A 13,890-nucleotide genomic window follows, 5' to 3' on the forward strand; every position below is an offset into this window, starting at 1 on the left:
TTAAAAGACAAATACTTTTATTATTAAAGATAACTAAAGGCAAACACACAACAGCAGTACTTTTTTCCATTAAAAGGCTTCAAAGTTTTCCATGTACATTTGTTGCAACTTGTCACATTTTTTACAATTTTTTCTAAGAACAGATTTGCGTTAAAAATATATTACACTGAGGTGTCAGCATTTGGAGAGTTGAAGTCCTTTCATTCAAAAGGAATAATCCACCTATTTTACTTCTGAAATCAAATGGTTCCAGACTTCATGTCTTCTATTTTTTCAAATGAGACTTGACTAAGTTTTTAAATAAGATTTCAAAACATGTTCATAAAAAAATACGTAAGTCAACTTTTATATACAAAGGATAATTGTGTGTATTTGGAAGTGGATGAAAAGAGAAAGCAAATCTCACAAAATCTCAATATCTGTATTTGGTAGAATAGTCTTTTGGCGACACCACGAGACCTCTACCTTTACGAGCTCCTCTATAAACTGTTTCTATAATGTCGATCATTTCTTGCTTATCTTCCATCGCCCAGTTAATCTTGTTGTTGTTACCTGTACCTAAATCAATCATGATGTGTTTATTCCTTTAAGAAGAAAAAGAAAAATACGGGTCAGTATGATACATTATTCTGTCTCATAATATTTCACAGGTCTCAAGAGCTCTGCAACATGTAGCTCTAACATATAAATGTAGAGCAATAAATAAGTATTACACTAAATGGCAGAATATTATCAGCAGAAGCATGTGTTTCTATTGGTGGTGCACATTTGGACATGCCTCGGTGCACAAAACAAAATGTATTATGCACATATATGGAAAAACTTAAAGGGAACATTGAATTACAGTAAAGATTTAATTTTATGTTGGCAAAATCCTTTTAAATGTAGCCACACTTTTGTATTTGCTTGATATTTTGAAGAACAAATGCAAGAAGTTCAGCAGTACTACTACTCTAGAAAATGAAAGACATTTCAACTAAGATATAGATATTAACATTTACATATTAAATGTATAAATTCATAAATACATTTAGGGCTCGTATCTGTATATCTTTAACTTAATAGTTAAATATTGGAATAAATTGCCAAGGGAGGTGGTGGAATCTCCCTCTCTGGAGATATTTAAGAACAGGTTAGATAGACATCTGTCAGGGATGGTGTAGGTGGAGCTTGGTCCTGCCTTGAGGGAGGGGGGCTGGTCTCGATGACCTCTTGAGGTCCCTTCCAGTCCTATTATTCTATGATTCTAACTTCTAAAAATCAGCCACTGCGCATACTCAAACATGCAAAATAGCTAATTTTAATAGTTACAGTGTTGTCTGCAGCCAGACAGCACGAAAGAAGAAAATGAAGAAAACTTTTTTAAAACTCTGCATGGAGATGAATATATATAGTAATACTTCCTGTGTGCAGTGGGCCTCTTCCAATTGAAATTCTCCATTGACTTCAATGAGTCCAATGTGAGGAAAATTACCAGACTGATTTAAGCCACATGGCATAAATTAACATAAAATGCCAATGATAAAATATTGCATTTAGAATACTTAGATTTAAATCACTGCCATTTAACTTCTCACTGTACTCAGAGATGAAGATGGCCCTAGAATAAAAATTCAGCCCACAGTCAGGAACTCAGGGTTTATCTTAACTTAAAATGCTGCAGCAGCATCTGCTGTAGCACTTCAGTGAAGACACTATCTATGCTGATGAGATGTTCTTCTGTCAGGATAGGCAATCCACCTCCCCTGAGAGGTGTTATCTAGGTCAATCAGATAATGCTTTTGTCTACTTAGCACTGTCTACAATGGGGGTTAGGTGGGTTTGACTATGTTGTTTGAGGTGTGGATTTTTCACAATCATGAACTACAGTTCTTAGTGTAGGCCAGGCTTTATTTGCAGCAGCATCTTGGTTCATGGTAGTACTGAAACAAAATACAGGACTATGTAGCACTTTAAAGACTAACAAGATGGTTTATTAGATGATGAGCTTTCGTGGGCCAGACCCACTTCCTCAGATCCCCAGGTCATCTAATAAACCATCTTGTTAGTCTTTAAAGTGCTACAGCGTCCTGTATTTTATTTCAGCTACACCAGACTAACACGGCTACATTTCTATCACTATTCTACATGGTAGTACTGTTTTTATCATTCGGTGCTAAGTGGCAACGGGTCACAGGATCAGCATTATTGAAGAATTGGTACACGGTGTTAAGCTTTATGGGAACATCTAGACCAGTCGTCCCCGCCATGGCGCCCGCCGGGGCATTTGTGTGCGCCTGCCGACAACCTGGGCTGGCCCCGCCCCCAGAGCGCAGCACACTGGAGGCGCCGGCCCCAGGCGCGTAGCTCTCGGGCGGCCCCAGCCCTTGGGCACATGCGGGCGCATGGCGCCTGTGCCGGCCCCAGACGCGCGGCGGCGCCGGCCCCGGGCCCACGGCACAAGGCGCTTGGGCGGCCCCGGCCCCGGGGTACATGCCGGCGCCGAGTGCAAGGGCATCCCCGCCCCTGGCATGCCCCAGGACACGCGGCCCCGCCCCCGTGCACCCGGCGCGGCAGTGGCCCCACCCCCGGGTGCCTCTAAAAGTTGGGGACCACTGATCTAGACTGCACTCTAAAATTGAAATAAGATATGCAATTTGCAATATGCAAATTGCGTATCTTATTTTGAAATAGGCTATTTTGAAATTTGTTACATCTACACGGCATGAAAACGCTATTTCGAGACATCCTTTATTCCTCGTGGAACGAGGTTTACAGGGATGCTGAAATAGCACATCCGTTATTTCATAAATTATTTTGAAATAGCAGACGCATTCCTTAGATGCGGGGTAGCTATCCCGGGATACCTCCAATATCCCTGAAATAGCCTTGCAGTCTAGACGTACTCATAGGGTTTAGATTAATGGGAGAAAGAGCCACGCTGAACTTGAATGCACTTACTTGTACATAAGCATAATACCCTCTTCAGTGTTTTTAAAAATACACAAGCATATATAAGATGCATATAATATATTGTGGATTATAATTAAGGGCAAAACATACCTAAAGAAAAACATTACTGTACAGGGATCATATAACTCATACATCTTATTGAAGTCAGGTACTTCTGTAATATCCACAAGATAAATAACAGCAAAATTCTTTACCTGCAGGAGAACAAAATTTAAAAAAAGACAAAATTTTAAAGAGAGCAAAATACTGTAGCAAGATGTTTATTTATCCAAAATATATATGATAGATTTTAGAAAAACCATGCCTAAGTTTGGCAGTAATAACTGCAAGATGTTCATTAACAGTCACACAAATATTTATTTCCTTTTGCCATTTCTAACTGTTTTTAAACGTTTGAAAGATAAATATATTTAACACAATAAAAGCAAAACATTAATTTTAGAGAGATAAGAAATTCATATCCAGTAGCAGAAAATGGTATGTATTAAACAAGGGCATATCTACACTTGCACCCTAATTCGAAGTAGGGATGCAAATGTAGGCATTCAAAATAGTCAATGAAGCGGGGATTTAACTATCCCACACTTCATTAGCATGATCTCATCAGCATGCTACTCCGATCAACAGCTGTTTCGAAAGTGAAAGTGCGTGCCGGGATGCGTTAGTTTGAACCAAACCCTTTGGTTCCTCAGGAGTAACGTTAGTTCGAACCAAGGGGTTTGGTCTCAGCGCGTGTCCCAGCGCGCACTTTCACTTTTGAAACAGCTGTTGATTGGAGTAACACGCCGGCGAGATCATGCTAATGAAGCGTGGGATATTTAAATCCCCGCTTCATTGACTATTTCGAATGCCTACATTTGCATCCTTAGTTTGAACTAGCGTGCAAGGGTAGACGTACCAGAAGTAAGTAAGGACAAACTCTGTTGAGTCTTCATCTCAATTCTATGCCTGACCCTAAATATTTTTAAGATAAAAGAGCTAGTAAATGCTATCATTAAGGTTGTTGAAGGATTAAAATGTATATAGTCAATTTTCAGTTTATGACTTCCTAAAACTTTCATCCATAAAGATGAAGTTTTCCATATTTTGTCAGTGTCAAAGCAGAAAATTTAAGAAAAGTTTGAACAAAGTTAGGTTAGCTATTATTGAACAGAACAGTAGGAAAAACCTCAATAATCTCAGAATTAAAAAAAAAAACCTTCTGTTTTTCGGATAGTTATGAACAGGGCTCGACAAATCAGTGAATCTACTTGCCCATGTCAAGTAGATTTCAGTTGATCGCCCCCGTTCACCGGCGGCATGCACATGCACAATGCGGGACTGGCGCATGCGCAGTGCAGGGCTGGCAAGTAGATTTCGCCATGGTTTGTCAAGCCCTGGCTATGAAGTCCAAATGTCAAGCCAAAAAGTTTTAATTTGGCACAGAAATATTCCTCATTGAGGAGTACTTTTGAGAGTGCTGACAAAAATAGGATTTAATTTTATAGAGTTATTATGCACTGAAGATTGCACTTGGTACATGCAGAGTACATTTAGAAGAGGGTTTTACTAAATTTATGGTTAATTTCCTAATTTGCTGAATAAGCTATACTGCCAGTGCAAATAAAATGTAAAGCCCACAGGCATAGGAGCAAATTATTAAAATCTGTAAAAAAGAACTGATATGAAGATGTAGGTCACTAAGCATACTGGACATCATTAATTCTTGTATACATGGATATTTTCAATAATATTGCACCTGTGTATCTAAGTTTCAGAAACAAAAACAAAAAAAACCAGTTGAGAAATGTTTATGTGATTATACTTGCTCACTTCTATAACACATGTGTAACAGCAAAGAGTTACGGTACTGCACACCCTTTTTAAATGGTTAACTAGGAAAATTAGCACTCTAAAGTAAAACACAAGAATAACCAAAAACAAAATATGATTAAACAAATATTACATAACATTAAAAAAATCAATATGGAATTATACAATATCAGGCAAGCACTTGTTTTGTCCAGTGTAAATAGCAATTAGTCATTTTAAAAGTCTGCAAATGCATATACAATAGTAGGTACTTTAAGAACGTATCTTGATTTTTTATTTGTTTACAAAGTGACAAAGCCAATTGGTATACATCATAATCTAAATGTCTGCCAAAAACATTAAGTTTATATTTGGACACAGTATCAAACCTCAAAGTTTGTACACATTTAATAACAATAAAACTAAAATTTGGTAAAAATTTCTGTACCTTTACAAAGTCAAAATACAGTACAAGTTTTATTATCCATCATGTTGGGGGAATGCTGGTAAGTCAAATGGGGACTCAAGGGCCGCGTAGGAGAGGGAGTGCAAAATGCGAGCGCTGGTAAGGAGTCGGTATAGAAAGGGCCTTGGGGTAGGGGCTGATGCATGAAAAGAAGGGGTGCCAAGCCAAATCCAAGCAGCACTTACCAAGCAAAAAAATGGTATATCCATGTTACTCCTAGGCAGATGCCTGGCTAGGTAGCTCTGCACACTGCCCTTGCCTGTAGGCACCACCCCCACACCTCCCGCTAGCCATGATTCCCAGCCAAGGGAAGTGGCCGAGTCTGCTGTTCTTCTGCCTAGGAGTAGCAGGGACATATCACCACTTCCGGGGAGCCACACAAAGCCAGGTAAGGAGTCTGCCGGCCCTGCACTAAATGATGTAAAAAATGGACTTTCAATTAATATCAGAAATGCTGGTTTATACATCTTTCTGGATGGTGAAGTGCCAGCTAAAATAGCTTTTATTGTAGTTTATAATGTTTGTGGTAATCTGATGCAATTTTCACTTTATAGTGTTGCAAGCATCACAATACTTATTTCCCAAGGACAGAGTTCACATTACCCATAAAGTTACTGTATGAAAGGATCAAATTAGATAATCTTCTGAAGTAATTGATTACTTCCAAGTTGATTTTGGAGGAAACGACTTCATCAGCACAGTGAAACTAAGACAGTATTATTTTCACTTTTCTGTTTCTCCTGGAAGAACTACCAGGTGATTGACACGTACAACACCAAGCACTAAGATGCAATTTTCCTTTTGCACATTTGTCAGCAAAAACCTAAAATTCTTTGACACTAAATTTAATCCTTGAATAAAATTAGCTTGTGACTAACCTTGAGATTACATTCTCCAGTTTTAAAAATATACTTTGTTTCATGAAAGAGCATTATTGCAAAAGGAAGAATGTGTGATGAACCAAAGCACAAACATTTCTATTTTTGAAGCACAAAAGAATATAAAAAAATATATATGAAGAAGTAAGTAAAATATTTTTCCTTAGAGAAATTATTTTTACTTAGTGCAAGAAATACTAAAGTAGCCACTACTGAGGGATGAGTGAAGAGCCTGGGATAGAGCAAGGGTGGGCAATAATTTTAGAAAGCGGGCCACTTCATACATTTCTGAAGTGGCCCTAAGCTGCTCTGGAAAGGGGGTGGAGGGGGCTTCAGGCAGAAGGGACACCAGGCAGGCCAGAACACTTCTATACTCCCCTACCCCTGGGCCATGATTGGCCTGGGGGCAGAGGATGTGGACAAAGTCTCCTCCCACCATGCAAGGGACGTGTGGCGCTTAAGAGTGAGCCATCAGCTGTATTCCAAGTATCATGCATCCCTTGCAAGGCAGGGGAGGAGACTTGGCCTAGGGGCAGGGGAGTGGCAGGGCATCTGTGGACTGGATCAAACCACTTACTCTGGAGGTGTGACGGGAAGGGATCACATGAGGATTACCTGTTGTGATCCATCCCTCTGGGGCATCTGGTATTGGCCATTGTCGACAGACAGGATACTGGGCTATATGGACCTTTGGTCTGACCCAGTATGGCTGTTCTTATGCTCTCTTACCCACCCCTGGGCTAGCGGCAGATCTCACCTGAGACAAAGTGGAAATTAAGGCAGAACTAGCTGGGGGGGGGGGGGGGGGGGGCGGAAATTAAGGCAGAACAGGAGGGAAACCAAAGCTGCCACTGCTGAGGCCAGAGCTGTGGCTGGGGGTCATAGTTGGTCTGGTGGCAGAGATGGGGTGGGTGGCACTCCCTTTCCCATTCCCAGAGCCTGCTGCATGCCACCCCGTAAGTTCCTCTGCACCCCCCCCCCCATGGGCATGTCCAGTTTGCGGCCACTGCTTAGTGAATAAAACTAGTTCCATAACATTTCAGAATAGCAGCTTCTATCTAGAAGTCAGATGTGGTAACAAGACACTGAACAGTAACTTTAATACAGGTACTGCAAACTAGGGATGTTAAATTTCAATTAATCAGCCAATCGAGTAGTTGACAGGAAGAGCACTTGCTATACTGCGCCTCTGCCTTTTAAATGTAGTAAGAGCTGCCCATGGCTCTTACTACATTTAAAAAAGCAGAGGCTCAGCAGTAGGAACCTGGTGTGAGTGGAGACTGTTTGAGTCCCAGCTTGCCCCAGATTTCCCGTTGCGCCTCTGCTTCCCTTGTCCCTCTGAGGAGACAGTGCTGGGGGGAACCCAATTTAAGCCAGCTCCCTACAGCACTGGCTCCTACTCCCACCCCTTGCTGCTTCTGATGCAGAGACAGCAAAAGGGGGAAAGCAACTAGTCAAGTAGTGACTCGACTAGTGACGACCTGAAAAGCATTAGCTTATCGGATAGTTGAGTGGTCACTCAACTAGTCACTTTCTCACCCTTGCTGCCTCTATCAGAGAGAGGCAGCAAGGAGTGAAGGAGAACAGGAGCCAGTGCTGGGGGGGAGCCAGCTTAAAAGCCAATTTCCCCCAGCACTGTCTCTGCAGGAGGCAGAGACGTCCCAACTGCTGTGCTTCTCCCTTTGAAATGACCCGTGGCTCTTGTACATTTCAAAAGGAGAGGCACAGGAGCAGGGACCTAAGCAGTCCCTGTGGGTGACTCGTACATTTCAAAGGGAGAGGCACAGCTAGATAGGAAGTGCCCCCCCAATCGACTAATCCAACAACTACTTGATTAGTTGATTAATTAAAATTTAGCATCCCTATCATCAGGTAGTCGACTAGTCACTTACATCCCTACTTCAAACCAGAGAAGAAAATAAAATACTGAAAAAAGCAAATCATGATAGTACCCAGTCAGCTACAAATATACTTAAAGACAACTGCAGCAGGCACAGTTATAATTCCACTGAAATTAGAATCATAGAACTGGAAGGGGACCTTGAGAGGTCATCGAGTCCAGTCCCCCACACTCAAGGCAGGACCAAGCACTGTCTAGGTCATCCCCGATAAATGTCTGTCTTAAATATCTCCAGTGATGAAGATTCCACAACCCCCCTAGACAATTTATTCCAGTGTTTAACCACCCTGACAGTTCGGCAATTTTTCCTAATGTCCAACCTACTAAACCTCCCTTGCTGCAGATTAAGCCCATTGCTTCCTGTCCGATCCTCAAAGGCCAAGGAGAACAATTTTTCTCCCTCCTCCTTGTAACACCCTTTTAGATACTTGAAAACTGCTATCATGTCCCCTCTTAGTCTTCTCTTTTTCTAACTAAACAAGCTCAATTCTTTCAGTCTTCCATCATAGGTCATGTTTTCTAGACCTTTAAGTCATTTTTGTTGCTCTTCTCTGGACCTTCTCCAATTTCTCCAATTCTGGACAACACATTTCAAGAAAGATGTGGACACAATACTCTAATTGAGGCTTAATCAGCGCAGAGTAGAGCAGAAGAATGACTTTTTGTGTCCTGCTCACAACACTCCTGTTAATGCATTCCAGAATCATGTTTGTTTGAATCTACAATCGGACACAGGTATTGTATTAAATAGTTTTCTAAACATTTACTTTTTCAAGGGAAGTACAAATATGATAAATGAATCATTTACATTTTACAAATGTAAAATGAAGGCACCTATAAAAATGTGACTGAATATGTAAAAATCTTTGCAGTAAATCAGTTAAATCAATGAGACTTTCAGAAAAACATTCTTTTAGCACTCTCAGACTAAATATTACCTTATTCTGAAATTGGAAAAAAGAATGTTATTGGACAGAATATTTGCAAGGTGTCAGACCACAAGTATCACTTATTGCTGCCAACCTATCTTCCTCCACTTAACTTTTCATTCCAGTCTGATTTTAATAGCTGCTTATAAGGAACTGTTAGCACTAGAACCAATGCTTCATACCACCTGAATATTGATTTAAAAAAGTATAAGCATTCATTCTAAGCTCATAAGTTAATAGGAGTACTGCACACTAATATGTTGAAATGGAAGAGATGGAGACTACGCGGGGAAGCATGGCTATTATGATTGTGTTTCTCAATGTTTTTGGTATTTTTGTTCTTTAAGTTCTATGCAGAACTTCAACAATTCCACTGATAATATCTACACCTCTGTTATGTTTCCTTCCTCAAAGACTGAGAGACCATCCAAGTCCAACACTGTAATGGAATATGGTTTCTTCTTCCATATTCAAGAAAAGCTGACACCAATGAAATTGAGTGAAGCATATGTGGACCAAGAAAATAAAAAAGTTGGAAATTGCTTCACTTAACTTCAATGGCCGATTGAAGCTCCTGTTGAATAAAGCAGCAACATATATCCTAAAAGCCTATCACACCTGTTGCGAGGGAACCCAGTCAGAAGTAAATAATTATATTTACATACATTTTGCGAAGCTAATGTAGTTCTACAGTATTTGATATACATATCCAAAGAAGTTTAGTGTTAAATGATGGACTTTAAAAATGGTTAACATTTTAATACTTCTCAGGGCTAGAAATATTTGGTAAACCAGTACTAAGCCACATTTTAGAATTGATCCCCGACCAGGGGTTTAAAAAAAAAAGGGGGGGGGGTCATTCCCTTGCATTCCACAATATCAAATGTTATTAGCGTAATACATATTTTCCCACTTACTTCCCCTCATATAACCCAGCAAAATTAATGTTCATCTGTATAATATTATTTCCCATTTACTAGCTTAAGGCTTTACATCAGGCATAAGAAAAAGCAAATTCCTTATTCCTTCCAAGGTCTTTCCTCCTAATGCCCTTTACAATACTTCTCCAGAAAAAAAAATGGTACTCCTTCAAAGTTGAAATACAACTGCAAAACAAAGTTGAATGAGTCTACATTTACTTTCACTCCACTTCTGATAGTTGTAAATAAGACTTTATACTTACATAACTGCTTTCTTGTTGGGATATCAAATATATTATAAAAATCTTGATTGCACTGTGAGTTAAGTTTTACGTCCTCTGTACTGACCAGTTAAACTGTTTTAGCTGGAAACTTTTTAAAATACCTGTTAAGTTACGTGGTTTTCATACAAGTATAATGGAAACCTCAGGAACTGTACAATTAGGCCAAAGAGGGTTGGAAGTTTCTCTCAGAGCTTGAGTGATAGTCAAAGAGGTATACAGGGTAATTTGTAGGAGGTAGAGAAGGGGGATGGACAGGATTTAAAGGGAATTGTTGCACAATCCTAAAAGAAGTGGAGGAAGTACTAGTAGCAACAAATACGTGTATCAAGATGCAAGGGAGAAGGAGACCCAAGGAAGTGTTTTTATGGTGAGGAATATGCCTTTGAATTAAACAATATATTAACAGATGAAGGGGCTTAAAAAAAATCGGTGTTTTCTTGGCTTTAAAATTACTAAGTGATTTAAAAGCATTATGCTTATGATTGGTTAACATCAACAGCTTTAATAGCAGCTACATTTTTCTAACCTTCCTACCCTGCATGTTAACGCTTGTTACAGCTTTTGCCTCTAAATTGAAATACAAGGACAAGTGGGAATTTCTTGAGTAGATGCCATTGCTAGTCTGTCCTTCAACCATTAAGCAGATGCAAAGCAATGGATACTCATTTCATTCTATCACTTGCCAGAGACCAAGTGATTCTCTACCAAATGTCATGAATACAAAAAAAGTTTCTGGTTTGAGGTCCTTGAGTTTTGATATTTACTTTCAGACAAGTCTTAGCTTTTTACGTAAATATTGTTTAAATATTTTTATTATATAAAAAGTTAGCACCCAAAGCTTTGTATCCCTAGGGACGAGTTTCCAGGAATCAGCAGCCCACTCTGAAAGAGTGTACTGTGCTGCAAAAAATAATTTGAAATATTTCCATGATATTTTATAAATACACGAGTCTTCCATTTTTCTCTTGAAAAAAATGGAAACCCTTCACACAACAATACTTTTTGTTAAACTTTCTAAAGTATGCAATATTTCAGTATGCATTGTACTGAAATGAATGCTTATTTCAACTGTAAACAAGGATACAGTAGCAGTAACAATCTACTTTACATTTTGGCAATTTGTTCTTGTTGTTCTTGTTTCTTTTGCCAAAATAGAAAAGTCGGGTCAATAAAATTCAACTGCACAGTGATTATAAAGTACTTCCTTACTACTTCCTAAAAATGCACTGAAAATTTAAAAAGTCCTGCCTCAGTACTGAGTGAAATAGACCTACATTTTCTTCAAGTGTAGCAGGCAGCTAGCATGGCAACATTTTGTACTATGCTCTATATTACAATCACCTGTACAATTGGAACTTTTACTCACTCTTTAAAACAGCTGCGAGATCCAAACATGGCTCGTAAGCAAGAGGATGAGGAAGGATCTCCCCCTTTAACCTGCCATTTCTGCAGAGGGAGATTTTTAAATAAAAAGTTACATTGTTCTTTTTCCCCTCAAAAACTGAAATGCCAGTATGTTTGCCAAATTGCCAAGAATCCTGCCAAAGGTAGATAATAGTCTATTCCTATACATATTCCATCAATTTCCACAACATTAAAAATAAATAAAGACAGAATGTAAAGAATCTGTGCTAAAGAAATGTCTTAACTTAAATCCTGCATTTCTCAATATTTGATATGTACACAATAGAATTATCAGAAGGCTTCAACAACCAGATGATCAAGAGAAATACAATTTTTTAAGACTACCATAGACAAGAAAGGACTGCCAAGAAACAGCCTCACATTTGGAGCACACAGCGAATTGTACGTATAGAGAATTGTACAAATGATTTTGGAAGCAATTGTTGACTAAGGTGAATTCACAGCAGACTTTCTGACTAGGTTCTTGTTTCATTTCAGTTTGCTTTTTTTTTTTTCTTATGAGGTTTAACAAATAATTTGCTAAGAATTCTGTATAGTTGCACTATTATGCAAGAACATTATCCAAGAGGACATGAAAGGATAAAATATATCCAATCGCAAACTTATGTAAACAATACTTCAATTTTTTTTCTCAATATCTAAGATGCTTAAATGGGTGATTGGTTTGTCACAGAATATCACTGCAATCTGAGACAGCTTCAAGAGACTGGCTCAATATGTACAGATTAAAATTCATTTCAGACCTTGTATAACTAAGGGCATGCCCTAAGTCAAAGGAGTGGCATCAATTTCAGCCAAGCCTGAATATAGAGTTTCAGTACATTTCTTTCCATGCATTTCAAAATTTACCTTTTAAAAATAAAACTATATATACCAAAACATCTAAACTTTTAAAGCTATTCCAAAGAACTGTGAAGTTGCTAGTGTATTAATATTACACATTCTGAGTATCAAGTGACTATGATGGCTCAGTCTTACCTGTAATGTTCATACCAGTTCTATTAATGAAACTAGTTTCCCTTTCAACGGCCTAGACTATTAGATGTTAAGTTACCAGCAGTCAGAAAAGAAAAATATTCTCAAGGACTGATGCTCAATTTTAGAATTTTGTAGTACTGCTTCCATTCAGTTAAATATTAAACAACATGGTGGGTAATTATTTCATGTGACTATGGAAGTAGATAGTTGTTTCACATTCATTCAATGTAGATATAGTTCTTTTAGGAAACAGAAGAAGTGGGATGTATTGCCTAGACCCTTAGAAACTGCCTTAGACTAAAAAAAAACAAATAATTTCAGATGCTGAACAGAAACATATAATTATCTCAAATGACAATCAACATTTACCTTCTCAGCAATACTATATAAAACTTCATCCATTTTCATACAAGTTGGATCCCAGTCATGTCCAAACCGGATGACCACCACACGGTCTTCTTCTGAAAGAATGGCCTGGTCTACTTGCCAGCCATTGTGTAAGTGAGGAAGCATATACGACATCTTTAAACTTTATGTAACACCTGGAAAAGGACAGAAACCATCTAAGAACTTACAATTCTACTTCCTGATATCTACTTAACTTTAATTATAAACACCTGTCAATTCTATTTAAACTCATGTACATGTACCCAGACCTAACTTATTCCTTTTAAAACACCCCCCCAAATATTATTGATAGTGAAATAATTCTGATAAAGACTACCCAATTTTCCTAATCCTGTGTCTATACTGTGCTTTTTCTTAGTATTTCCCACCATTGCAGCTTCATCACCAGTATTTTCTAGTATAGAATGACAGTGAGCATTTTTACTATTGTGTGACCTCCTAGCCTGTCAGAACAGCCCTCAATGACATGTTAGTTATTTACACTGTGACCTCTCTACACAAGTGCTACCACTGGCATTAAAGTAGTGGTGGGAGATGTTTAATGAAATGCTCAGTATGGATCAGGACCAGGGTTCACATGACAACCATCAGCCAGTCCAGAAAGATCTCCTGTCCAGGAATGGGAAGAACGGAGAGAAACTCTTTCAACCCTCATGATCTCCATTCCCTTATTTTCAGTCTTTTACCAATAGGCCCAGCAATATCAGCAGTCAAGTCAGATGTACTGTACCACATTCAGAGATCTAACAAATTTTCTCCGAAATTCACCATTTTTAAATGAGTTGTTACTACCAGGGGTGCTGCCAAGAACCATTGAATCAAATTGTAAAACATGTGCATAATGGAAACCACGGCAAGCCAAGGGGTATGGAAGCAGCCCTAGCACTGCTAGTTCCAGGACCGAAGATTACTATAAACCTCTGCATGGTGGGGATTAGGGATATTAAAATGCGGTTAAC

The 13,890-nt window shown here is 38.8% G+C and overlaps 1 protein-coding gene across 3 annotated transcripts in view; it reads right to left on the minus strand.

Moving 5' to 3' along the window:
• Positions 1 to 13,890, minus strand: part of TXNL4A (thioredoxin like 4A) — a 15,159-nt gene continuing 1,269 nt past the window's right edge. The window contains exons 2-4 of one of the 3 annotated variants that reach the window (XM_075921116.2): positions 12,893 to 13,065; positions 3,043 to 3,146; positions 1 to 584 (exon numbers count right to left, since the gene is read on the minus strand). In XM_075921116.2, the coding sequence (XP_075777231.1) occupies positions 413 to 584; positions 3,043 to 3,146; positions 12,893 to 13,045 (429 nt within the window). In that variant the 5' untranslated portion in view covers positions 13,046 to 13,065 and the 3' untranslated portion in view covers positions 1 to 412. Of the gene's footprint in view, positions 585 to 3,042; positions 3,147 to 11,486; positions 11,567 to 12,886; positions 13,066 to 13,890 lie in introns of those variants that run through there. The other 2 variants (XM_089776355.1, XM_014578984.4) reach the window with 2 other exon arrangements.

Source organism: Pelodiscus sinensis, chromosome 2 (genome assembly GCF_052426305.1).
Source record: "Pelodiscus sinensis isolate ZL-2025 chromosome 2, ASM5242630v1, whole genome shotgun sequence".
Taxonomy (NCBI): domain Eukaryota; kingdom Metazoa; phylum Chordata; order Testudines; family Trionychidae; genus Pelodiscus; species Pelodiscus sinensis.